The sequence below is a fragment of the Eucalyptus grandis genome, chromosome 2, assembly GCF_016545825.1.
Source record: "Eucalyptus grandis isolate ANBG69807.140 chromosome 2, ASM1654582v1, whole genome shotgun sequence".
NCBI classification, from domain to species: domain Eukaryota; kingdom Viridiplantae; phylum Streptophyta; class Magnoliopsida; order Myrtales; family Myrtaceae; genus Eucalyptus; species Eucalyptus grandis.
In genome coordinates, this window is record NC_052613.1 from 39,754,274 (window position 1) to 39,781,376 (window position 27,103).

Consider the following 27,103-nt stretch of genomic DNA (forward strand, 5'->3'; position numbering starts at 1 on the left):
GGCTTGAGTTGTCGACTCTGGCGAGGCCATTAGTAAGGCCGAGGCTCATGCGGATACGCTAAACACGCAATTGCAAATACATAGTCCAGATCAGACAATGCCAATTAAGTCTATGTCCTAAACCCTTTGTATACATTTTATTTCAGTTTTAGTTAGGATATATTTGTCACATTGATATAAGTTTATGGATTATTATAACACAATTTTTTTAAAGGTATTTATGTCACAAAAAGTAAGGGAAGTGTCTTTAGTGACACAAAAAAAAGTAAGCATAATTTGTGATCTTTTGTGATATGAATTCTTAAATCCGAAAAGAATGTCATTAACATCAAATCATGACTATGTGGTACATGATATGAAATTTCCCTACTCTTCGTCATATTTTTCAATCATCCCTTCTAACGTACATTCTCAGAGAGTTTTCCTAATGGAGAGCAATAATTGTCCACAAAATTGTCCGGGTTTTCAGTACTTCCCTCCTCCAGTGGCATGGAATGTTCCAGTTTTGGTATCTTTTAAAAGCAACAACACTTCATGCTGGGCCACTCTGAGGTGGATATGTGTCAGCATAGTCAATGTCATCGCTACAACCGGCGGTGTTATTTTCGAAAATCGTCGTGAATTGAAACAGAAGGCTAACATTTCAAAGATAACGATCACACGGCAGTTGCGGCCGCCGCCGCCAAAGTGGGAGTTGCCACTGCTGCCAATGACGTTGCCATTGCTACTGCCGTGTTGTCCGTGTTGTCTGATACCGAAGACGTTGCCGTTGCTGCTGCCGCGTTGTCCGTTTTGTTATTAAATGATAGAATTACCGTGGGTGGTCATTAAATGATGCATAATGACATATCGTCTACTCTATTGTATCATATTCGAGATTGGGTACAATAAATAATTTTTTTATTGGTGGAAATAATCTGTGTGTTGGAGTTTATTGAATTCAGTAGTTTTATGGTCCATGGAAAAATGAATCCTCGTATCATAACAAATTATGTCTCTTTTTTGTAACTTTTAACAAAATGTTGTAATAAACAAAATCTTGAAGATTTTACAATCAACAAACGAAATTCATTTTTTCTTTACCCAATAGTCATCAAGGAGGGATGATGGATCATCCGTTCTATAATTTTTTTTTTCATAACACCCCTTATAAAAAAAAAGGACAAAAGATAATTAAAGAAAAAGGCTCAAAACAACTTCACATCCCCACCTAGTGTTGAAAAAATACATTGATTGTTGTCACAACCCTTCCAAGGGCCAAATAAATTCCCGAGGTAAGTTGATGAGGGATTACTAAGTCAACAAGAGCCGTTTCTCTTATGAGGTAGGGTCTATACTGAGCACGAACCCTCCTAAATTCTATCAATCGCAACTTGATATTTCAATCCAAATATGCAATTCAAATTATCTTGGAATTGCCACTAACTCGTTATGAGTCGATTAAGAACTCGAATAGGATATGGGAATGCATTTCAATCTTGTGAATTAGAGATTCGTAAGTTGATTTAATTACGTTGGATTAATCTAAAGCCCGAAACCTCTTCTCTATAAGAAAATGATTTATATGCGATTTTCTTCAATTTTTATTCCTTAAATACTATAAACATATAAAAAGTGACTATGCATACTTATTCAAACAAATAAATAAATAAATAAACGACCAGGCAATAATAATAAAAAGCTAATGAAATAAATAAATGACAAGAAAAATAAAGGACAAGATTTGTATCGAGCAAAATAAAAAAAATAAAAAAACTTTTTATTAATGCTCAGACAAGACCGTGAGCTATAAATGTAAGTTCGATATAAACTCTCCAAGATATGCTTAATGCTCAATGCGGAAAGTGAATCTATGATATGTCATGACTCTCTCCTAGATTAACTAAACGAGGAAATAAATATGAACTAAGTCTCATTTGCTTGAATCAACCTATATTCCATATGCACAATAATTTGGATCCTAAATCACACTCACACTTTGCAATGAGACTTGTGCATTAACGAAAATTTGCACTAATAAATCATCAATTTAAATTTAGGACTTTTCAAATTTAGACTTCCTGTTGAGGTTAGTGTACACTAGGGGTAAACATGGTTTCAGGGTAGAACTGGAAATTGGATAATCAAACTGGTTCCAAGTTTTAGGGAGAGTTGGTCTGGTTCCTGGTTCCTATTCTTAAGAACCTATATGATGCAGTTCGGTTCTTGATTTCCTAGAGAACCGAATTAAGAACCAGAAATTGGACCGAGAGCCTAAAATTGAGACTATTTATCCACATTGACCCCTGCAAGTATCCTTGTGGTTTAGTGTTTTATAACAATGCGTCTCTTTGAGGGGTAGTTGAATACATGATTTGAAGAGAAGTGAATACTCCCAGCATTAAGAAATATATGTAGCACTAATAGTGTGGCTTACATGAAAGAACCCAAAACATCCGTTATTATAGTAGTTGGTAAACTTTTTTTCTAGAAGTTATGTGGGGAAAACCATGGTGGAAATAAAATAGGGGGCCGTTTGCAAGAAAAGAATCAATGTCAATCAGAGTATTTGCATTAATGAGTAATTTTGTACATACTGAAAGTTTAAGGTTTTGAACCAGCTTTGGGTAATCACAGGGATGTTAGATTCTTTCTTCTAATTCTCTTCTTTTTAGCCAACAAATGGTAAGGGAAAATGATGGCCCCATCTTTTTCTTGTTACAAGAGATTTAATGAGAGGTCCATATGATTTTCGGATAGACCCTGAAAGTGACTTTAGAACTTATGCCAGGATGGCTTCCAAGGTATGCAGTGTAGGTTTTAAATAGGTTCCAATAAGTAGGTTTCAGGCAGAACTTGAATAGAACAAAAATTGCTCACTTCTTGATGTGCATAGAAGTGACGAAAACAAATACAGAACAATGGAGGAAATTGAAGCGAAGATAAGATAACCATGAATTGAACATGTAAGGCAACATGACTACATGCGAACGGGTGTTGGAAGAGATCCGGGATGCATTATGTGGGCAAAACATGGCCGAGTTCCTACGATCCATGCATAGATCGAACAGACGCATTCAGCACATAATCACAAATTCAGGCACGCAATCCAAGCCAATACGATGAAGAATCAACATGGGTTTATTCAAACATGCAACTAAATCGATTACTAATAAGTACAATGAAAATAGAAAACAAGCAAAAAGACCAACAGGAGGCTAAACACTCGAAGAAAGGCAGGGCAACAACGCACGGAGGACTGATAGTTTAAACCTCCTTGCGGATTCAAATAACGATTAGCACTGTACTCAATGGCTACCGAAAGCACGCTTAATCAATTCGTCTGGGAAGAATTTTTACTTTAGGACAGTAAGTGGCTCAACATTTCATCTCTTTGCTTTGCCCATACCATCCCAGGAAAACCCAAAGTTACTGAAGGATTGGCCTATCCCGATTACGTAGCCAGTTAAGAGGGCCATAGAAATATCACGAAATACAATCACCCAAACCGAAAAAAGAGAAGAAGGAAAAGCATTCAGTAAAGTCAATCCCAAAGAGAGAATGAGACGTCAATCAACACTTGGGAAGATCCGCAGGTGGAGGAAGCAACTTCTGATTGGGTAGCTTCCCATCTAAGACAAGCCATGCCATCTTCATGCCCCAACTGCTGTGAACTTCCAAGTGGCAGTGCATGAACCACACCCCTATATGATGATCACTTTCATTAGTATCCATCATTAAAAAAGAAATTGCAAAGTTAGACACAATAACGGACCCCATAAGATTTTACCACGTTCTTTAGAAACATAAAAATGACAGAGTACTTGCTATTGCTTTATGTATGTTTTTCTTCAGATTTTTTTCTCACCTGGGTTATCAGCTAAAAACCTTGTGGCAACCCAACCCCCAGAAGGCACACCCACAGTGTTCCTCTCAACTGGGTCAACAAGATTGAAGTTTGCAGGGTCCTTATTTGGGTCAAAATTGCCAAATCCTTGTCCCACAACAAAGAAGTTGAACCCATGCAAGTGAAGGGGATGGCGTTCAGCACCAAGGATGCTCGTGTCCTGCATAATAAGCTCAACACTGGTGTTAAAAGGCAAGACCACCACTTTTGTTCCATTGCCCACATTTGTGTTGTTGGGTGGGGTGCCAGTAAAGTTGAACATGGATTTCGGGTGGCTCGGGAAGTCCGGGCTGTAGACTCCGTTCGATTGACCAGTGTAGTGTGCTTGAAGGAGGGCAGTGGTCGGCATTGTAAAAGATACATTGTTAACAGCAGCTGTAAGCATTGTCCCATATGGTCCTTGGCAAGTTTGGTTGCCCTGACATGGAATAGTTCCGAGACTGACTGTGAAGAAGAACCTCCGGTCAACCTTTAGAGGAACATTGGCGGGAAATTGTGGGGTTGCTAGACTCCGGAGCTTAGTTGTAAAATTTGTCGCAAAGGCTCTGTCGTTCAAAGGTGGGAGAGTCGGTTTAAAAAGCGGAAGTTGCTTAATTGAAGGAGATTGATGAGGTTCGTTCAGTGGTGGTTCATATTCTAAAATGCCGGCAACGGTAGAGTTGTCGAATGTACCTAGACCAGTCACATAAGGCCTTGCAGTCATGAGGAAAGTGGCTTTTGGGTAGTAGGGTTTTGTCTTAATAAGGACATTTGTGGTCTGTCCAGGGGCTATTAGGAGTGTCTCAGTCTCAAAGGGTTTCAAATAAGTAGCATCTGCTTCGACCACAGTAAGCGTGTGGTTTGCAATGCTAAAGAAGAGCTCATCATTGAGTACAGCATTGATTAACCGAAGAAGGTAAGTCTTTCCTGGCTTCACTTTGAGACGGTATGTATCTGCAAGAATTCATTTGGTGAAATTTTTGCTCCAGTTTTCATTTGGATGTTTCTAGAATTTCTATGGAAATGAGAGTTTCACATAATCCACGATGCAAGATGTGATACCTTTGGCAGAACAATTATATAATGGTCCTGGAAGTCCATTGATGGTATAGGCATCGGAAACATTAGGTCCACCACCAGTTTGTAGGGCTTGACTAATGATTGCCTCGGTATTTGAATTAAACCATTCACCTGAAATTTTGTAGCCTTAGTTAGATTCTCGGTACACAAAAAATTAATATTAAAGCAATGTTGAGCTAGGATTAGTCTCATCTCTAATGCGTTACCAAAGATGATGGGGATTTCTTTGTGAGGCTTGGCGAATGGGTAAGAATCATTATGTTTCGGAAGGATGATAAGAGAACCATAGAGAGTTGACCGTAACCATGATATATGCGCATGCCACCAAAGAGTGCCTCTTTGGCCTACAATGGTATAGTTGTACACATAACTCTGATCAGTTTGTATCGGGCATTGAGTCACGTATGCAGGACCATCTGCCCATCCCGACTGATGTTGTCGAACTCCATGCCTGTTTGGTGTAGAAAACACAAAAGGAAATAAATTCTCTCAGTTGAACACTAGCTTAGGACTAGACTATGAAAGTGTCTTTCTATTGACTACATTAATCAATGATGGTTTGTAGGCTATCAACTCAGTGCAATTTGTCATACCAATGAATTGAGATGTTGTTTGGGACATGGTTAACCACTTCAATTAGAAGTCGGTCGCCTTCTCTGACAATGACTCGTGGGCCCGGAAATTTCCCATTTATAGTGACCATACTTTTGGTATAGCATAAACGCGTTACATTTTGCAACACGACCTGCTTTCATTTGTTTAGAAAGAAAAGATCACAATAGGAATTGTCATCACACAGGTCCATGTACATATCGTATACATAGTTCGAGTGTAGAATACAATCTTATTTCAAAAATAGTTTCATTGACGATTTGTGCATACCTTGAACTTGTAATGTCTGGTCACGCCTTCACTGGCGACGAGAGCAGGATCAGGAAAGAAGCATGAGGCAAATAATGCGACGAGAAAGAAACCGGCGAGGGGACATGACTGGAGGAAAGAAGCACCCATTTTCTCTCTGCTCAACCTCACTTCTCTTTTAGCAGAACAGAGGAAACAGATGGGCGTAAAAGTTGAGAAAACTTGTGGATGTAGTCTGAACTGCTTGTGGATACGGCATGACCAATCTCCTAGAGTATATATAAACAAGTGTTCCTAGCTAACTTGGTAGTAAAAATGCATAATTTATTACATAGAGGAGCTGGAACAGCTCCGTATCATCGGTTGTTTAAACAAGTTAAGAGTGAGGCCAAAGTCCATTTTGACCTCCTTCCCCTTCAAGCCAAACTTTTCATGCTGGGCAAAGTAAAATTACTCTCATCTCAAGCTCCATCACATTGTGACAATAATAAAAAGTATTGGAAACAAGGTATAGCGTTTACTCCTAATAATTATACTAAAGTGCAAGAGTGATTGAAGATCACAAGGCATTTTGAATAAGAGCAATCTTTTTTAATTATTACATTCTAATTGTCGATGATATTATATTAGAGATTCTTATTTTTATAGAATATTATCATATGTTAGAGACAATTATGATATTATTGTCGATTATCTATATCAATTAATATTACACGAATATCTCTTTTGATTTTACATATCTTAATTGATATATGTTATCTTCGATAGTCTTTCATAAAGCCTATAAATAGGCTTATGTAATTTTCATTATGGTATATCGAAATATGTACTATTCATTTTTTCCGCATTCTTACATGTAACTTGTTGCACCCTGTGCATTTAGTTTTTTACACAATTGAAGACTCCGATACCAAGTTGAAAAATAAGAAAGATATGCAAATAAAAAGGTAATTGTCACATGTGTGTTAATTTGATATTTTCGTAATATCAATCCTTAATTTGGGATTACGATGGAATTTGGATCTCGCTGGTCATGACCCATGAATCTTCCGAAAGAACCGGGAAATTTCTGCCTTTAACATCCATCACCGCTGCCTCGACTCCATTGACCCAAAGGCAAGTCCACTTGTCTATAAAATTCGCTATGCAATATGAGAATCTTTCTTTGTGGGACATTCTTATTTTTCTAGGTGTAAATTAATTTTGTTTAGGCTTTAATTTATAAAAGCGGGGAATCTATGGTCTCTAATCTATCTGTAGTGGAATAGGGATCTAAATTTTTCGAATCGATAGGGATCTTAAGTTATCCGAACCACTTTTTGCCTCGTCTCACTTCGCGGAACGGCGCTTTAAATTTCTTTTTCCGAGCAATAAGCAAAAGTGGCACCGCCCTCTTCCTGTGTTCTCCAAACTAACCCTGGTGACGTCACTTAGCCTCAGCACCGCTTCGTCAATCGCCAAGGTCATTGATGTCCATCTACCTCGCGCAAAGGTGTTAGCGAATATTCTGAATTTCGCTCCTTGTCCTCGACCAAGAGGGCAGCTCCAGGCCCACTAGACAGCGCATGAAACAGAAAGCAGCAGAGACGACGATTGCTTCGTAGGAAGAGAGAAGTTTCGCGTGCAGTCCAAAGGAATACGAGGAATCTTTTGCATGCGATGGGTCATACGTCAGCGACGCGAGCTTGATTATCAAGAATCTCGCAATAATAGAAATCTCAAATTATGCTCCCGGTGATGCTAATACCTCATTTTTTTTTTCGTTTTGTGTGGTAAAAAATCCTAAAATTTCATTTGTGTAGCACATGTATCATTTGTCATAATTTCATCCAAGACCGCTGCTAAAATTTTGCATGGATCCAGTGTGATATTATCAATATTTTTCAAGAAAAGTGGCATCGATGTGGTGCCATGTGAACACCACACCAGAAAAAGATTAAAAAGAAAATGAAGAACTAAAAACCAACCAAAACAAAAATAGAAAATTCGAACCGGAGGAGAGAGAGAGATTGCTGACGGTCAGGGTGTTTAAGGGGCTCCACCACCATTCCAACTTCTCCGGCAAGAGCTGCCGGCCCCGTCGGGCCATCGGTGAGGGTCAGCCAGCGCTTGCATGGATACCTTGACACTCGTTGTCTATGGTTGAAGCAAAGCAGATGAAAAAGTCGGCACAGGACAGGGGAAAACAATATGTGCTGATGTCGAACAGAAAAACCGGTTTCTTACAACTCGAACATGCTTTCAATTTGGGAAGAACATAGCATTTCTCTTTAGAAAGAGTAGACGCAACTCCACTGCAAGTGCATGTAGCATCGCATTCGATATAGTGCCCTTAGACGCCACACCCCACAACTGCCGCCTCTGCTGCCCTTGCCATCCTACCGCCCCCTTGCCGTTCCGTCACCGGGCCAACCCTTTGGTCAAAGGCAACCCCAATGATACTCGTCTCTCCCTCTTTGTTTTTGTTTTCTGTATCTCTGCAACTTGTTTCTTTGTTCTCTATTCTCCATGGCCGATGAGCTCAAGGACCATGAACCCTGCTGCAGTGTTGAGCTCGAGCAGCATATCAGGCAAGCTCTGACACGCCGCTCAAATTCGATGACATCTAGCTCAATGCCATCTAGCTTGAGCTTCACCTGCGGCTTCAAGGTCAATCTTCGATCTAGCTATTAAATGAAGACATAATTTATTATTTAAATATTCTAACATTATGTGTCAAGCTACGCTTGTGGCAAGGAGCTCGAACTTAAATCTGGGGGTTGAGCTTTGCCACACATTGAGCTCGACCTCAAATTTGCCATCAAGCTCCGGCGCGGTGTTGAGCTCAAAGAGTGCAAAGAGGCCCGGACGAAGGGAAGATGAAGAGGTGGGGTGCCGGGGACTAGCGGTGGAGGCTGTTATCTGATTTGGGCAAGCCCAAAACTGGGCAAGGTGTGTACAGTTGGGTAACGATAATCATGTGAGAGTCGGCCAACCTTGGTTGAGGACCCATGGGGTCCAGCAGCCCTTGCCAGCAAAGCCGAAACGATGGCGACCTCCTTTAAACAACCCCGACCATCTGTAATCTCTCTCTGTCCTCTGGTTTGAATTTTCATTTTTTTTCTTCGGATAGCTTTCTTTGTTTTCCTTTCTCTTTTCAATCTTCTTCTGATGTGGCGCCAGCGCCACTTATCCTCAACAAAAAATTAATAATAGGACGTGAAATTTTTAAAAGGCAATCTTAGGACAAAATTGTGATGAAGGATATAAGCATTATATGGGTACACGTTTGAAGTTTTTAGAGATAAGGAAAAAAAAAAAGCTTGGGCTACTGTAAAAATAACAGCTTGTTCTAAGCTATTAAAATTTTAAAGGAGTAGACCCTATAACAATTTATAATTTTTTATTATTTGATTTTTTGTGGTCCAAAACATACTATTGCATTGAGTTTTTTTTTTTTTTTTACTTGGGAATAAGGAATGGGAAAAGACTTGTCACATGATAAATTGTTATGTTATTATCATGTTTCCAACACTCCTGTTCCTCAATCATCCCTTATTAGGTACATCCTCACTTAAAAAAAAATGTTGAAGAGTTGATGAGGGATAGAAGAGAGCCATTACAATGAGAGGCCACCTAATGAAAATTCGCACTTCTTTACTGGTTGTGTGAGAATTATACCAATAACATCACCCACTGGTTTGCTCAATTCTTCTTGATAAGGTACGCCCAAGCACCTCCTTCGACCCTTCGATTTATACTATATCCCGTTAAATTTCATTTTCAATCATCTAGTTCTCACACTATGGTCATATAATCTTCTTGATCTATGTGATCAAATCGTGTTTCTTTTCTAATAAAGTACCACCCTCTTTTTGAAGAACTACTTCTTTTCTAATGGAATTTGATGCTTCAAATATGTTCGTAAACTCATCACTTGCACGAAATTACAGAGACTTTTCTTGATTAAGAAAAATAAGGGCGTGCATGATAACCATTTTATTTCTATTTCAAGACTATTTTTATATTCTAAACTTGTTTTTTAAATAGAAATCCATTTGATGACGTAATTTCATATTTCTATTTTTGGAATAAACTTTAACTCTAGAAATAGATTTGAAACAAAAATGAAAAGTAAATTTTTATTTTTATTTTTTATTTTTGGAACAAAAATGAGAAATAAAAACTCTTCTTATCGCTCGTCCTCTCTACTAGTCGACCACCCATCTACTATTTGCCTCCCACCCGCCGCCGCCGCTCGTCACCGTCAGATAGAAAAATTTTGTGTTGTTATCAAACGAAATTCTATTCCGAACATAGAAATTTTGCGTCGTCATTAAACACATATTTTTGTTCGTAAACTCATCTAAAAATAAAAATATAAAAATTTAATTCTAATTAAAATAATTATTATTTGCATCCTCACTGCTCACAAAATTGCCCGGGCTACCCGTACTTCCCCCCCCCGTCCTTTTTTTTTTTTTTTTTTTTTTTTGGTGACTACTTAACTCCCGCACGGTTGGCAGCTGGAGAGTAAACCCTGGGGAGGCACGCAGGAAACCACCACCCTTCATTTATCCCGAATTCGGCCAACAAAAACATTTCGTGGTGAGATAAAACAAACAATGTGAAAGGGATCCTAAGGGCACAAACGGCATGAGTCATCGTCGGCATTGTAGTCCTTTTTTACAATTGTCGTGGTCCTAAGGGCACAAACGGAACTTTGTCAATAAAACCGCGAATCTCCTTTCGTACGGACAATGTAAGCTTGTCCTTTTCGCAAGGGATCTTCTCCAAAGGACAATAATCTGGAAGCTTCTGTGCATTTTCTTGCAGTTATCTATTATTTCATAGAATACAAGTTTCCTGGTTCCACAAGAAAATTAGTGGTGGTGACGGCGCCATTAATCTAGAAGTAGTTTCGATGCCGTCAGATCATCATTTTCCGTCCTCATATCATGCCGTTTCCAAAACTGTGGCCAAGAAACGAAACTTTTTAATACAGACGTGCAGTCATGTCCATCGAAATATCAACCTAAACTCACATTTATTATAAATCGGTACTCATGTTACATGTATCACATTAATCACAAATTAACTTTTTGATTATTAAAATTCTCGAACTCATATATTTATGCCACATTTATCTCAAACTAGTACAACCGTATCTTATTTACCACACATTAGGAAAACTCTAGGGTTTTTGTGAGGATAAATTTGGCATGAGCATTCTAATTTGGGATAAATGTGGCATAAATGTACCAATTGAAAGTTTTTTATCATAAAAAATAATTTTGGGTAACTATGGCACGAGTTTACTAGTTTGAAAGTTTTTGTAATATAAAAATTAATTTTAAGAAAATGTGGCACAGTGTTTATTTTGAGTTTTTAGTAGTATTAACGCAAAGTTTATAAACCTTAAAAATTACTTTACTAGGAGAAGTGTGCTTAATTTGAATAAATGGTGATACAAAGAGTGAATCACGTAGTAAGTTTTTTTAAATATTAATATTAATATCATTTCTAAATTCAAATTAATTCATTCAAATTTTGCTATGTTTAAGTTTAGGTTTCTTAGTAATTGTCATATTTTATCATGACCTTTTCTAAAATCATTTAAGTTCAATGTTGAAAGTAATATGACATTCGAGCTTTTTATTCTAGTCTTATTTTGCCTGATATTACTATTTTAGCTTTCATTAAATTATGAATTTATTGAGATTGTATTGGACATTAAGTTATTTATCGAGTAATCTCCATATCCGATATGTTCTTTACTTGTGCCAAGTCCTCCATATGAAGGAACTTAATTTAAGTTATCAATTCTTCCTAGGTTCTTTCTAACTATAAATATATCTTCCACAAAGATCAAGAGAAGTATAAAGTCATCAACCGCGGGAGAAGAACATAGAAAAGTCAAAATTTGTGTACAGCGCTCGCTTTAGCACATTTTCGGATCATTTAAGTGCCACTTTTTTTTAAAAAAAAAATGATGACTTAAGTGCCAACTTTGATTTGGGTTGTCGAAAATTTGATGTGGCTATATTTTATTAATTTATTAATCATACATGGCTCACCAGCATGCCCAATCAACATATAAATCCTAAACAACATCATCTAAAAATTGTAAATGGTGATCGTTTGAATGTCAAATTTTATTTAAAATGAAAACTACAATACTTGTCATTTTTAAAAAGTAGTCACTTCAATACCAAGTATGCCACATGGACTGGATTTTTTTAAATAATATGCCAAGTCATATAAAAAATGTATTTATAAAAGCCACATATTATTTTTGGCTAGAATTTCTCGTTGTTCGCAATTTTTTTTTTTTGGTCATTCTTACTCTAACTCTCACTCTCAAATTTTTATCTTATCTCCTTGTAGGTCATGTGAATTAAAATCCACACATGAAATTAAATAATCCCCACCCCAACTCCCTGAGAAGTTAGGGATTCGAACCCTCACCTCCCCCTTCTCATGCGGAAAGGTGGCTATTGGGACAAACCCTAGTGGTTTCGTAGTTGGCAATTATGTAGTCATTTTTTCTACGATTTAGCACTTAAATGATCTAACAAAAATTCTTGGTACTACTTTACCAAAAAGAAAAAATTCTTGGTACTAAATAAGCATCGTACATAACTTTTAGAACTTTTAATGTTATTCTGCCCATAACCACATACTTTTAATGTTGACACGATGATCAACATTTGCCCTCTCAAAACTGTTAATTATGTCTTCAATTTGAGCTCGTGTATGAACTCGATTTAATTGGAGGATGTAGATCGGTTTGTTAAATTGAATTATTAGATTAATCACAACATGCTTATCCAAAATAGAAATATCTGGATTAAAATTCCTCATTAAAGAAGTTTCCTAAATTGCATCAAGGAGGGGGCCACACATATATACACTAGTTCGTATTTTGACAAGTGTAGAATAATCACTTGTGTCTTTGCAGAGTTTTGTTTGACTAGGAAATTACTAAAAATGTCCTAAATCCATTATATATGTATCAATTCATTCATCAACTTTTCAATTTGATCAACTTAGTCATAAACATTTTGGCAATTTGTCAATGAAGTCCTTCCGACTAATTTTGGCCAACAAATGCTAACATGATTGTAGACCATTTTACATGGCATGTCCAACGCTGACGTGGACAATTTTTTCGCATGTCTTTAGTTTGTGATAGGGTTTTCCTAATATAATAGTTTTTGGATTACTGTGAAGATAACATCTTATTTTTGAAAAGGTAAGCCCCATATCAGTTTAAACAATTTATAATTATTTGTTATTTGATTTTTTATACTCTAGAATAGACTATTATTCTCATAGTAGATTAAAGATTATCACTCAATTATTTTACTTTGTGATACTGAACTTAGTCTAGTGACATCTAGTAAACAAGAAATTTTAAAGAGAGTAATAACTTCCTTTTTATTGTTTCTGTGTGTTACTTTCTTGATTCCATGCTTTGTTTAGTTGTTCGGCGACATTTTACATGCTCAACCGCTTTATATTTGCCAAACCAATAAACAAAACAAATAAGCACATGTACATTACAACTTTTAAATTTGCCTCGAGCTAATGATGAAGGAAAAAGAAAAAGAGTTAATACCCTGAAAAATCCCAAATTGATACACATGTGATAAATTTCCCTTAACTTTGATAAATTTAACCAAAACCGATAAACTTGTGACAAATTTACCCTATATTAGTTTTTATTAAATTTTGCTATCAAATTACTCGGTTGGATAACACGTGACAATTGACTGATGTACTAGTTCAGGATTTTACTTTCTGTTTGTTACAGTTGTACCATTTTTTGTATTTTTTTAATATTAATTTAACTAAGAATATATTGTCACAAATATACTAGTTTGAGATTTTTTGCAATCGAACAAACTAGTTTGAGATAAATTTATCACAAGTGACTAAATTGGGATTTTTTAGTCATTTGAGGTAAATCTATCACGAATGTAATGATTTAGGATTTTTAGGATAAAAAGATTAATTTTTAATAAATTTATCATAAATATATTAGTTTAGAGTTTTTCATGTATTAATCCAAAGAAAAACTCAACTTGGCTTTCTATCCTAGAGCCTAGAGTGTAGCTTCAGGCCCACTTAAAAGCGCACGACTCAGAAAGCATTGAAGACGACATTTGCTTCATAGTAAGAGAGCATTTTCGAATGCAGAAGTAGGCCAATAGCATGGGCTTTACTATCATGAATCTCGCAAATAGAAAAAGAAACACATGCTTCCATTTAAGCATTTACCTATTTTAGTATTGTCCCTGCATTTGCCGTGAGGGAGTACCTGCCTAGAAGAACCCACTTCAATACATGGAACAGGTCATGGAAAGTTTACGTTGAATCTCGTCATGTCATCCAGTAAAGGGCCCGTTGACCCCGCGGAGAGAAATCTACATTTGGGATGCCTTTCCACGGTCACCAGAAATTAATAAACATCCAAAGGGGGGTGCAACTTTATGGGGTGGATTGAATCTGTGTTTGTTTTTATAGTGGGGTGGCTTTGTGTCCTTAATGCGTTTGTAGGTGAAGGTGAACGTGTGTGCGAATGCATGGAAGCTGAATTTAACTTTGTATGCCTGAGCAATATAATGCACGCATCTGGTAATATTTCTAAGTATGTAGCACTTGCCCTCTTTCACTAGAGTAGTCGTCATGATTCATTCATGCACATTTTAAAAAGGAGCGGCTAAAGAAGGTGCTAACCAACATGCACTTTACTTTTCTTATTATCTTAATTAAATGGAATTTTGAATTGGATAAGGATTGGGATACTTTCGTAATAAAAAGAGATGGACTTCTTCGCTGATTGAAGCACTTGTGTGGTCTTAGGAGGAATCATCTCCATCATAGTATAAGTCTGGTATTTTTTGTGCACTTCTAATGGACTCCAAGTTGAATAAGTGGTTTAGTTTTTTTTTTTCCTCCTTTTTTTCACTTGCACAATTTAAAATTCGTAAATAGCCAATAAAAGTAGTGAGACTTTCAGGGGAATATTGTCTAAAAAATCATAGATCTATTGTATGGCAACCAATTCAGTCATGAATTTTTAATTTTACCAATTTAGTTATAAACATTCTGATGACTTACAATTTAGTCCTAAATCTCTGGACTAATTGCCGACATATATTTAGAGCTAATTTTGGTTAAAAATCACTAATGTAATGACCGTTGTTGGCCATGCCACATAGGATGACAAGTATTTACATTAGCGACAATGAAAAATCATTACTGTTAATCATCGGGGAAGACACCGAGCTGGCTAATGGGATTCTATTAACATGGGTCCGTCGACCCCTTAGAGAAAAGTCTACAGTGGGATGCCTTTCCACGGTCACCAGAAATTAATAAACATCCAATGGAGTGGATGGAGTCTGTATTTGTTTTTATAGTGGGGTCGCTTTGTGTCCTTAATGCGTTTGTAGGTGAAAGGTGAATGTGTGTGCGAATGGATGGGAGCTGAATTTAACTTTGTATGCCTGAGCAAGATAATGCACGCATTTGCTAATATTTATAAGCATGTAGCACTTGCCCTCTTTCACTTGAGTCGTCGTCATGATTCATTCATGCACATTTTAAAAAAGAGCGGCTAAAGAAGATGCTAATCAACATGCATTTTACTCTTCTTATTATCTTAATTAAATGGGATTTTGAATTGGATAAGGATTCGTAATAAAAAGAGATGGGCTTCTTCAATGATTGAAGCAATTGATGTGACCTTCGGAGAAATCAACTCCATTGGAGTAAAAGTATGGTATTTTTTTTTGCCCACTTCGGACTCCAAGTTGAATGAGTGGTTTAGTGTTTTTTTCTCTATTTTTTTTTCGCTTGCACAATATAAAATTCATAAATAGTTGATAAAAGTAGTGAGACTTTTAGGGGAATATTTGTCTAAAAATTATAGATTTATTGTAGGGCAACCAATTTAGTCGTAAATTTTTTAATTTTGTCAATTTAGTCCTAAATTTTTTGATGAATTACTAATTTAGTTCTAAATCTTTGGACTAATTACCAACATGTCCCTCTAGCTAATTTTGGTTGGAATCGCTGACATAATAGCCATCGTTAGTTGTGCCACATAGGATGGCTGATATCTATATCAGCGATTTTTAGCGAAAATTGATTAGACTAACTATATCAACAAATTGTCAAAATGTTTATAACTAAATTGATAAAATTGAAAAATTTATGACTAAATTGAAAGCCATACAATAGGATTAGTACTTTTTTGACAATTTTTCCTACTTTTAGATCTTGACGAATTTGAGATCTCTAACCGGACGTCAACTTAATCTCCTAAAATAGCATTAAAACAGTGGCAACGCCTTGTAAACTCGGACTAAATGATGGCATAGAAACTTTGATGTTACGGCAGAGAGCCAAAGTGAAGTCAAAACTCAAAGCTGCTGGATTTAAAAGCCTTTGGGCCCCATTCAGAAATCTCATGGTTAGCCTAGCTTAAAAAGCAGCTTCACCAAAAAAATAAAATAAAAAAATAAGCAGCCTCCTTATCCCCTGCTTTTACAAGATACTTCCATATATGTATTTCGTAGAATAATTGTCAATATTTTCTCGTTAAATTCTAAACGACGCGCGTGCCAATATAAGACTTTGTGTCGCTAGTTTTATTAATAGAACAAAAAACTCATTATACAGTAAAAATGTGGCAACATCTTTGGCAAAAATATTTTATTCTAAAGGTGAATCGAGATTTTAGATGGAGAAAAAAGAAAACATTAATCTAAATGTCAAGGTAACTAAAATAGATGTTAGCCCTTCATTGAAATTCCGGAGGGTGGGGGGCACCGCTGCCACCTAGATACACCATGATCCGGCAACCGACTGCAGTTTTCTGCAATAAACATTGATTTTCGAGGATTATCGTGGAAGCAATGGGAACGAAAAGAAAAAAAAAAATTGTCCCAATCCAAGCTGACGACAAACTAAGTGCATGGGCTCATGGACCAAACTATAAAAAGAAAAATAGGTCTGTGCGCTTTTTGTAAAATAGAAGAAGAACATGTTTGTGGACTAAAGCCCGTTTCGAAGCAAGCTCAAAAGGCAACAGAGACAAGGGGCCTAATGTCTTGGGTTTAAAAGGGTGAAATGCTTTCTCTGATAACCATTCCATTACATGGTCCATCCGTGGGCCTTCAACGTCAGAGTAACTCGGCCCACTTTTATTGTCCTAGAATTAGTGTTGTTATAGGGATGGGTTTGGCAACTTGCTAAATAATGACTAATTCTATTATTTTATTTTTGGAATAAATTTCAAATAAAAATTCATTTGATAAATTTTACTCTCAGGAATAGATTTGAAAATTAATTAAAGAATAAAAAAGTTGGTTTTTTCTTCTTGAAAACAATTTTAAAATTAAGCAAAATCAAATTTCTTTTCTCTTTTCCTTCTTCTTTTCTTCTCGTTCTTCTTCCTCCTCTCTTCTTCGTCCACAATCGCTGCCATAGTCTATTGCCGCCGGTTGCTAACGACCGATTGGGCAAGGTCCAATGAGCTTGCCAGTGGACAGGCAAGCCTTGCTCAAGCCTCTCTTGGACACCAACAAGGCTTGCCTGGATGGACAAGACTTGCCCAACCACCAGCAAGCCTCACCTAGCTGGGCAAGGCTCCAAGCCTTGGTTGGGCAAGGTCGAGCCTCCCCGGATCTAGCAAGGCTAAGCCCTATTGGATTTGGCAAGGTCATCGGGTGATGCCAACCTTGCAGTGGCTCCGACAAGGTCGAGCCCCACTAACTGCTAGGCAAGCTCAACCTCACCAGATTTGGGGAGGCTCCTTGCCCAACCTAGGCTTGACCAACAAAGAACGACCTCGCTAAGGGCTAACAACACTCCGGCGAGGTCATTGACCCTTGTCTAGGTGGCCATAAGTTGTTGGGCCGATCGTCTCAAGGCCAATAATTAGCCAAAGCTTGAAGAAGAAGAGAAAGAAAAGAAAAAAAAAAGAATAGAATTATTAAAAATTAAAGAAAATGGTTTGAATTAGGAATTTTAAATACAATACCAAACGTAATTCTGTTTCAAGAATAGAAATTTTGAGCAGTTACCGAATGCTTTCAAATGGTTAGAAATTGTTCTCGAGAATAAAATAACAAATAATCATTTCTGATTGAAAATTGTTTTCAATAACAGAATAATTGCCCAACATACCCTAATTCTTAGTCCCTATTGATAACATTAGGTAGCTGCAATTTCCACCATAATTTTTGTTAAAGTTGTTGTTCACCAAAATGCCTTCAAATTGAAATTCAACTTAAAAAAAAAAAAACTACTGTCTCTTTATTTTGCTCACGGTGGGATGTCACTCTCCCTCCTTCTAAGATGATGTTTTTGTGAGCCTTTGAAGTTAGAGTAAAAATAATGCACGAATCTGCTAATATTTAAAATCGTAGGGATTGAAGTCCTCATGGTTCATTTGTGCACATTAGAAAAGGGGGAAAAGTGCCTATCCATTATTATGATGGGCTAAAGAAAAGTGCTAAATAACATGCCCTATACTCTCCTTTCCTTGAATTGACTCTTGTTATTTAACTTGAGTGGTTTTTTTTTTTTTTTAAATGGAATTGGAATAGGATACTCGTAATAAGAAGAGACGGGATTCCAATTTCATGCATATTCGACTTCAGTAAATGTATGGTATTTTTTCCCGCACTTATAATAATTGGACTATGAATTTTGGATAAGTGATTTCGCTTTTTTTTCCCCTCGCACGATTTACATTTCATAAATTCAAAAAAAGAATCAATAATAGCAAGATTTTCAGGTCATGACTAATTCAAGATCTGTAACTGGGCATCGACTTATCTCCTGAAATAGCAATAATTATAATGGAAAAATCCACAAAAAATCCTAAATTATGTTTACTGTGACACATTTATCCTTTTTTTTTTTGTAACACAAAAAACTTCAAACTTATTTTGTGTGAAACATTTACTTTAAATATATTTTGTGATACAAAAAAATCATAAACTTATAACTGTGTGACACATTTACCTCATAATTATTTTTTTGTGATATCAAAAATCTTGAAATTGTACTCATGCGACATATTTACCCTAAATTTTAAGGTAAATGTCTCGTATCAATATAAGTTTAGGATTTTTGGTGTTCCATAAATGTGTCACACTAATACAAATTTAGAATTACTATGTTATATAAGTATAAGTTTGGGGTTTTTTATGCGTTATAAGATAAATTTGAGGTAAATGTGTCATGATAGACATAATTTAGGATTTTTGGTTGTTTTTTTCTCTAATAATAATGGAGATGCATTGTAAACAAGGACTAGTGATGGCAGAGAAACATGGATGATATGGCAGAGAGCGAAACCGAAGTCAAAATTTAAAAGTGCTAGATAGCTTCCGAAATTTCAAGATAGCCTAGTTAGGCAAACGGTTGCGACTTGTAAACGCTATAAGAATGGTGGTTCATTCGAGGAACCTCCTTTACTCTCTAATTTTACAAAATACTTCTTTCTAAGCAATATACATTATATATCTCATGGAATGATTGCCGATATTTCCTTGCTATATTTACGCAAGGCCTGTAGTAATATCCTATTACCGACAATCAATGGAATGAAAAACTCATTAGCCTATGAGATTGAGGCAGTAGTTTTGGCGAAAACATTTTATTTTAATGGTGGAGCGCGAATTTTGATAGAGGAAAAACAACACATTAATTCATAAAGCAAGATAACTAAAATAGTTGTTACCCTTCATCAAAATTCCGGAAGGTTGGGGCGCGGCCATCTAAATCATGTACCAAATTTTGCCAACTACATGAGTTTAAGCATTTAAGATTGATTTTTAAAGGTTCATCGTTGAAGCGATGGATACTAAGAGTTTGTTTGATAACTATTCTGTTCGCGGAAATAATTTTTATTTAGAAATAATTGTTTTTTTTTTCTAAAGTATGTTCCCTAAATGAGTTTCTAAGCATTTGAAGGTATTTAGGCTACGTTTGGCAATCGGGATAAAATTCGGGATATGATATGATTTATCTTATTCTACGTTTGGTGCTCACTCAGGACATGATAAAGTCAGATATAAGGGAGATATAGATAGGATAAAATTATTCCATGGGGAGGTGGGATAAATGTAGATAGGATTTATAATATCCATAATAGGAAATTTATTTTTCTCTAATAACAAACTTATTAAATTAACAAAATTGAAATTATATTTCAATATAAATAATATTTGAATTATAATTTAAGAAATTAAAAATTTATTTTTAATTAATCCTATTTTAATTTATATATTCAACTTTAATTCTATCTTATAATAAACATTTAATCTATAAATTAAATATTTATATTTATTATATATTTTAGGTATTTTTGTATTTTAGGTATGTTAGTACAGTTTACTATTTGATAAAATTTTATTAAAGAATGATGAAAGGGGAAAAAAGAAATAATAAAGAAAATAATATAAAAAGAAAAAAATAGAATAAAAATAAATTAAGAAATAATGTTACGAGATATTTTCACTATCTCCGTTTATGAGCATTTAGGTTTATTTATAATGATATACCATTTATATAAAAAAAATGTACATGATATGATGTAAACATATCCGACTTTAATACCGCAATTCACAAAATAATGGATATGATATAAAAAAATCCCAGGATTTGATATCCTATCTTATCAAGTCCTATATTGATTAAAAATCTGACAACCAAACGTAGCCTTAGTAATCGCACAATATTTATATTCTAAAAATAGATTTGCATTTGTTACAAAACTCAATTTTTTTTTGTGATTTAATTTTTTTTAGTTTATTGATAATTTTATAAGATTTTTTCTCCTTTTTTTTTTCCTCCTTTTCCTTCTCTTCTACTTTCTCCTCTAGCAGGTTGCTAGCCTCAGCCCAGCCTCAAGGGAGTTGATGACCTTGCCAACCTTAGGGGAGCCTTTTCCAACCACCGGGAGGTCGGCTAGAGGAGGAAGAAGAATGGAAGAACAAGAAAAGAAAAGATAGAATAAATAAAAAAATTAAAAAAATCAAAATATTTTATTAGGAATTATCCATGTCAACGCCAACCTTATCAAATAGGACGACCAGCATTCATGTATACGATTTTTAGCTAGAATTGGCCTGACGAACCTAATTGGGAGAAGATGAAAAAGTCTAATACTCAATTGGAAAAATTGAAATGCTTGAGACTGAATTGGCACATGTTCAAAAGATTTATGACCTTTTGGATACTTTTTCCTCTTTTTGTCTTCACTTCTTAGAACTTACGTCCAAAGAAGTACTTATTGCAATTCTATCATTCTTATGTGCAACTTTCCCTATAAGAAAATTTCATGAATAAGAAAAGGTACTCCTTTGTTTTTCCATTTTACTAGTGGCCATCGCTAGCCACCTAGACTACATTAGTATCAATTAATTTGGCCAATTTATATCCCATGGTCAATAAGGGCTGGCCATGGTCGATGAGGGTCGGGCCTTCACTTGGGTCGCCCTCACCAGTCGTAGGTGATGGCCGACCTCGTCGGGCTGCCCCTAGGCGAGGGTGAGCACTAGTCGTCTAGGTACAACCACTCTAGGGCCCTTCACCAAATCTAGTGAGGCCGACCATCACCTAGGCTAGGGTGGCCTTGCCATGCCTCCCTTAAACAAGGGTTGGCCTTGCTGGGGCTCACGTGGGTGAGGGCAAGGCCTTATGAGCCTCGCCTGGGCACGGTCGATTGCCAGATCTGGCGAGGGCCCCTCACTTAGCCATACCTAGACAGCCAATGCTTGCCCTCACCCAAGGGCAGCTCAGCAAGGCCAAACATTGCTTGCGGTCGGCAAGGGTGACCCAAGCGAGGCCAGCCCCGGGTCAAAAACAGAAGACACCTAAATTATTTTGGCAATAGAGCGACCCTAGGTGCATATGCACATATCAGGTCGATGAAAAGAGCTCATAATTATGAAAGCGCGTCTTGTCAATAAGAGGAAGAAATAGTCCGAGCTATAGAAGCCCACCAGGTCATAAGAAGAAGAAGAGGGACTCCGGGTTATGGAAAGCCCACTGGGTTATAAGAAGGGGGAGAGGGACTCCGAGTTACAAAAAGCACACTGGGTCATAAGAGGAGGTAGAAGGACTCTGGGCTACAGAAAGCCCACCGGGTCATAAGAATGGGAAGAAGGACTCCGGGCTATGGAAAGCCTACCAAGTCATAGGAAGAGAGAGAAGGACTCCGAACTATGGAAAGCCCATCGGGTCATAAGAAAGGGGAGAAGGACTCCGGGCTATGAAAAGCCCATTGGGTCATAGGAAGAGGGAGAAGGACTCCAGGTTACGGAAAGCCCACCGGGTCATAAGAAGGGGGAGAAGAACTCCGGCTACGGAAGCCCACCAGGTCATAAGAGGAGAGAGAAAGACTCTGGGTTACAGAAAGGTCACTAGGTCATAAGAAGGGGAGAAGGACTCCGAGCTACGAAAAGCCCACTGGGTCATAGGAAAATGGAGAAGGACTCTAGGCTACGGAAAGTCCACTGAGTCATAAGAAGGGGGAGAAGGACTCCGGGTTATGGAAAGCCTGTCGGGTCATAAAAAGAGGGAGAAGGACTCCGGGCTATGGAAAGCCCATCGGGTCATAGGAAGAGGGAAAAAGACTCTGAGCTATGAAAAATCCACCGGGTCATAAGAAGGAGGAGAAGGACTCTAGGCTACGAAAAGCCCACTAGGTCATAGAAAGATGGAGAAGGACTCCGAGTTATGGAAAGCCCACCGGGTCATAAGAAGGAGGAGAAGGACTCTAGGCTACGAAAAGCCCACCGGGTCATAAGAAGTGGGAGAACGACTAAAGTCTCATCGTGTAACAATGGGTTTCGACTTGGCCAAAAATACATGGTTTGAGGAAAACCCATGAACCTTTGTAGATGACATGGTTTAAGGTTGACCATGAGCCTTTGTTGTCTTTAGGAAGCATCCGTTAATCCCTTGAAAACTACATGGCTTCACTGGGAAATCCTGTCAAACTCAACTTGAGCAAATGTTATTAGAGACGTCATCAAGAGACGTATTGACAATATTGCAGCATTAATTGAACAAACTAATCAAGCTAAGTCCGACTGCTTTTTTAATAAACACTCGACATCAATCAGCATCATGTGGCGCAAAACTATCATCTTGTTCAAGGATGTACCATTAATCATCAAATCTTCTGGGAGACAAGTTCTTATCAAAACGATTTTTATTCGTGAAAAATGCTCATTAAGCATGCCAAACTAAAGCTTCTTAGTTAGAAAGGGTTTCTCACATACTCTCAATAAAATGGCTGTTTGATCCCATCCATTCATGTGGGAGATAACTGATAGTTGAGGGTATCTCACATAACCCATATCAAAAACTTTCAAAAACATTCGCTATGAGCACAATCTGATCGATCAAAAAGGTCTTTTGAAAGGACCGCAATATATGTTTCGTCATGGGCTTACACAAAGGGATTACTGCTTTGAGGCCAATAGAGGAACATTTGTCACTATCTTCATTGAGTTTACAAGTTGAGAACTTGGAAGATAAGACAAGATAGGATTACTTCCACTTCTCCAAGCAATAGCTTCTTTGTGGCATTCTCATTTTCACTCGAACCATCCTAATCATAAGAGACTTCGAAAGAGGGTTGTAATGTTGGTTCAGGAAAGGCTTGAAAGGCTTAAAATTTTTAAGGGAGTTTTTAAGAGTTAGTGATCATCATAGCATCGTGACCAAGTTACTCGATCTTTCGAAGTCATTTGGCTTTTTAAACACAGCGCATCTCGAAAGTCCATTGACTAATCATTTTTGCATGGGAGCTTTGCTCCTCTCTAATTTCCTTTGCACTTACGATGATTTTTTTTTACGTAGGTACTTGGACTTTGATAATTTTTCTTTTACATAAGATGCAACTTTTTGGTTCTTTTTCTTAACGAGCATTGGCCTTGCTTTTACTAGGTACACTGTTTTTTCATGCCCTCTAGTTTGTCGAACTTTTTGCTCTTTGAATTTTTGTAGCTCTTATGACTTTCAAGATACTTTTCACATTTTCTCATAACTGTCAATTGTATTTGGTCAATTCTTATACCTTGCCCCAATGAAGGGAGATGATCACCACTCAAGATTCAGAAATGAATAATCAGGCCCAAGTTGGTTAAAGCAATGGATATCAGTGTTTGGGTAGAGAAGGAAATGCTCTTCTTCACTTTGGGATAAGTCAAGATCTAATGAGAATTCCTTTGAAGCTATTACTAGAAGATTGATGCAAGTGAAGGTAATAGAATCTTTCTCAATCTTTCGCTCTACATCTCAACCGAAACCTCCTATGCTGCCCCATTGTAGGGTCGTTCTTAACATGGGTACTTTGAAGGGTCATCTTTTTTTTTTTTTTTGGCCCGAAGGGGTAGCAAGAGACTAGTGCAATGCTTGGGATTGATGAAGGTAATGCCTTTATCATTTCGATATTTGCGCTCAATGCGAATGAATCATTCGTCCGAAGAGAATGTCACTTTTCACTTAACTCTCAAAAGTGTTTGAAGGATGTGTCTGGAAATAGGCTTGCCTTTCTTCATCCTAAGTACTTCTCGTTTGGCATGGTTAACGTTTCACTCTTTTGCCCGAATAAAGTCATTTTTAAGAGCCATTTTTCTTGAGTGTCGCAGACGTGAAGCGTGCATAGTGACACCAGAGAATAGGTCATGCGAATCATGTCATGCATTTTTTTTTGTTTTTGTCCTTATTCTTTTTTTTTTTTTTTGGTTTTGTTTTGCCCTTTTTTTTATTGTCTCGACTTACCTCTCAAAAGAGACACTCAACCGTTTGTGCAAAGACTTGATGGATTCTTGAGTCAGTTCTTTCCCCTGCCATTTCCTCGTCAGACGGTAGGGTGCCTGAAACACAAATAGATTTGCGTGTATGCAACATACGCATGATATCTACAATGCTATGCATGCTTCTATGCGACTTGAGTTGTGCATGAAGTGGCCCATCGGCCTTGATTTCATTCATGGAAAATACTTCTTGATTGCATCAGCGTTTATAGGTCTAGGCAATTCACTACCATCCATTTCAACTAAAGTCATGGCACCACCAAAAAGAATCTTCTTAATGACATACGGCCCTTCGTAGTTCGGGGTGAATTTGCCACAAGGATCTGGTATGATCGGAAGCACCTTCCTCAACACTAGGTCATTGACTTCGAAGTGTCTGGGACACACTTTTTGATTGAAGGCTTTTGCAACTCGTCTCTGATAACGTTGACCATGACACATAGCTTGCAATCTCTTCTCATCGATCATGTTTAGCTGCTCATGCCTTTGTTGCATCCACTCGGTCACATCAAGCTTAGATTGGGAAATGACCCTTAAAGAAGGAACTTCAACCTCAATAGGTAAGACCGCCTCTATCCCATACACAAGTGAAGAAGAAGTTGCCCCTGTAGAGGTGCGGATAGAAGTTTGGTACGTCATTAATGCATAAGGAAGTCTCTCGTGCCAATCACGATAATTTTCAGCAGTTTTTGACAGGATTTTCTTTATGTTCTTATTCGCCGCCTCCACTGCTCCATTCATTAAGGGGCGGTACGGTGATGAGTTCAAATGTTTAATTCGAAACTCACCAAGCAAGCCATCCACGACTTTGTTGTTCAAATTAGTGTCGTTATCAGTAATAATCGCCTCCGGTACCCCGTAACGGGCAACAATATCGCGACGAATGAACTTGGCCACATTCTTGGCGGTGACATTAACATGCAAGTTGACCTTAATCCACTTGGTAAAGTAGTCTATTGCCACCAAGATAAATCGATGCTCGTTTGAAGCTTCGGGGTTGATGGGCCCAATCATGTCAATTCCCCACATTGAAAAAGGCCAGGATTGAGACATTTGGTGAAGTTCATTTGGAGGGGCATTTATCCTGTCTCCATAAATGTGGCACTGGTGACATTGTCATACGTACTGAATGCAGTCAAACTCCATGGTCAGCTAATAGTAACCAAGTCGCATGATCTTTTTCATCAAGAAGTGTCCGTTCATATGGGGGCTGCACTCCCCTTCATGTTTCTCTTTTATCATACGGTCGGCTTCTTTAGTATCAACACACCTTAGCAATGTCGAGTCGAGGGACCTTTTGTAGAGGACGTTTCCACTGGCGAAGAATCTAGATGCTAGCTTTGAGATATGCTTCCTATTTGCTGCTTCACTTTCTTCGGGGAATTCGTCCTTTTGCAAGTACTTTAAGATGTCGTGATACCATGGTTGTCCATCAAGCTCCTTTTCGATCGTCATGCAATAAATTGGGCGTCTAAGGATCTCAATGCTTAATGGTTCAATGTCCATGCCTCAAACTACTTGTAACATTGAGGACAGGGTAGCTAGGGCATCTGCGAACTAATTTTGAGACTTTGGCAAGTATTTAAATGATATTTCTTGGAATTCTTCCGTCAACTCCTTCAGGAACTCATGATAGGGAATCAATTTAGAATCCCGTGTTTGTCATTTGCCTTAAGTCTCGTAAGATGATAAGGGCCGAATCACCATAAACTTGCAGCTTCTGGATTTTCATATCGATGGCTGCTTAGAGGCCGAGAATGCATGCTTCATATTCAGCGATATTATTTGTGCAAGGGAACGTCAATTTAGCAGCGACGGGGTAATGCTGTCCATCTATGGAGATAAGAACTGCCTCAGTACCTGACTCGGCTAAGTTAACCGCACCATCAAAGTATATTGTCCATTTGTCACTTGATACAAGTAAAATTTGCTCTTCTGCATCACTATTCTCATAAGATGCTTTGGACCTCTCAGAATTTTCTGCCAACATATCTACTATGGTGTGACCTTTAATGGATTTCTGTCCCAGGCTTTAAACATCAAACTTAGAAATTAAGATTTGCCACTTGGCCAACTTGCCAACCAAAATCGGCTTCTCTAGGACATACCTAATAGGATCATTTTTAGTCACCAACAAGATTTGGTGATGAAGTGTGTATTGCCACAACCTGTGCAAGACCCAAATTAAAGCCACACAAGTTCTCTCAACTTTTGTATAGTTCATCTCGGAAATAGTGAACTTCTTGCTCAAGTAGTATATTGTGCATTCTCTCCCGTAATTTGGTCTTTTATGGGCTAGCATAGCTCCCAATGACTCATCATGTATGGTTAAGTACAAAATCAGGGGAATTTTAGGAAGTGGGAACACTAAGACTGGTGCATGAGTGAGATAATATTTTATCTTCTCAAAGGCACCCTGGCACTAGGCATTCCACTCAATCTTTGCATTCTTTTTCAGGAG

At 37.4% G+C, this 27,103-nt stretch overlaps 1 protein-coding gene across 1 annotated transcript; it reads right to left on the minus strand.

The window, feature by feature from the left end:
• Positions 1 to 3,427: 3,427 nt before the first annotated feature.
• Positions 3,428 to 5,956, minus strand: LOC104428366 (laccase-17). The gene is made up of 6 exons (XM_010041364.3): positions 5,828 to 5,956; positions 5,539 to 5,690; positions 5,152 to 5,396; positions 4,928 to 5,056; positions 3,848 to 4,819; positions 3,428 to 3,683 (listed from the first exon to the last, which is right to left on the minus strand). Exons 1-6 carry the CDS (start codon positions 5,954 to 5,956, stop codon positions 3,553 to 3,555), a joined length of 1,758 nt encoding a protein of 585 aa, XP_010039666.2. The 3' UTR covers positions 3,428 to 3,552.
• Positions 5,957 to 27,103: the final 21,147 nt, after the last annotated feature.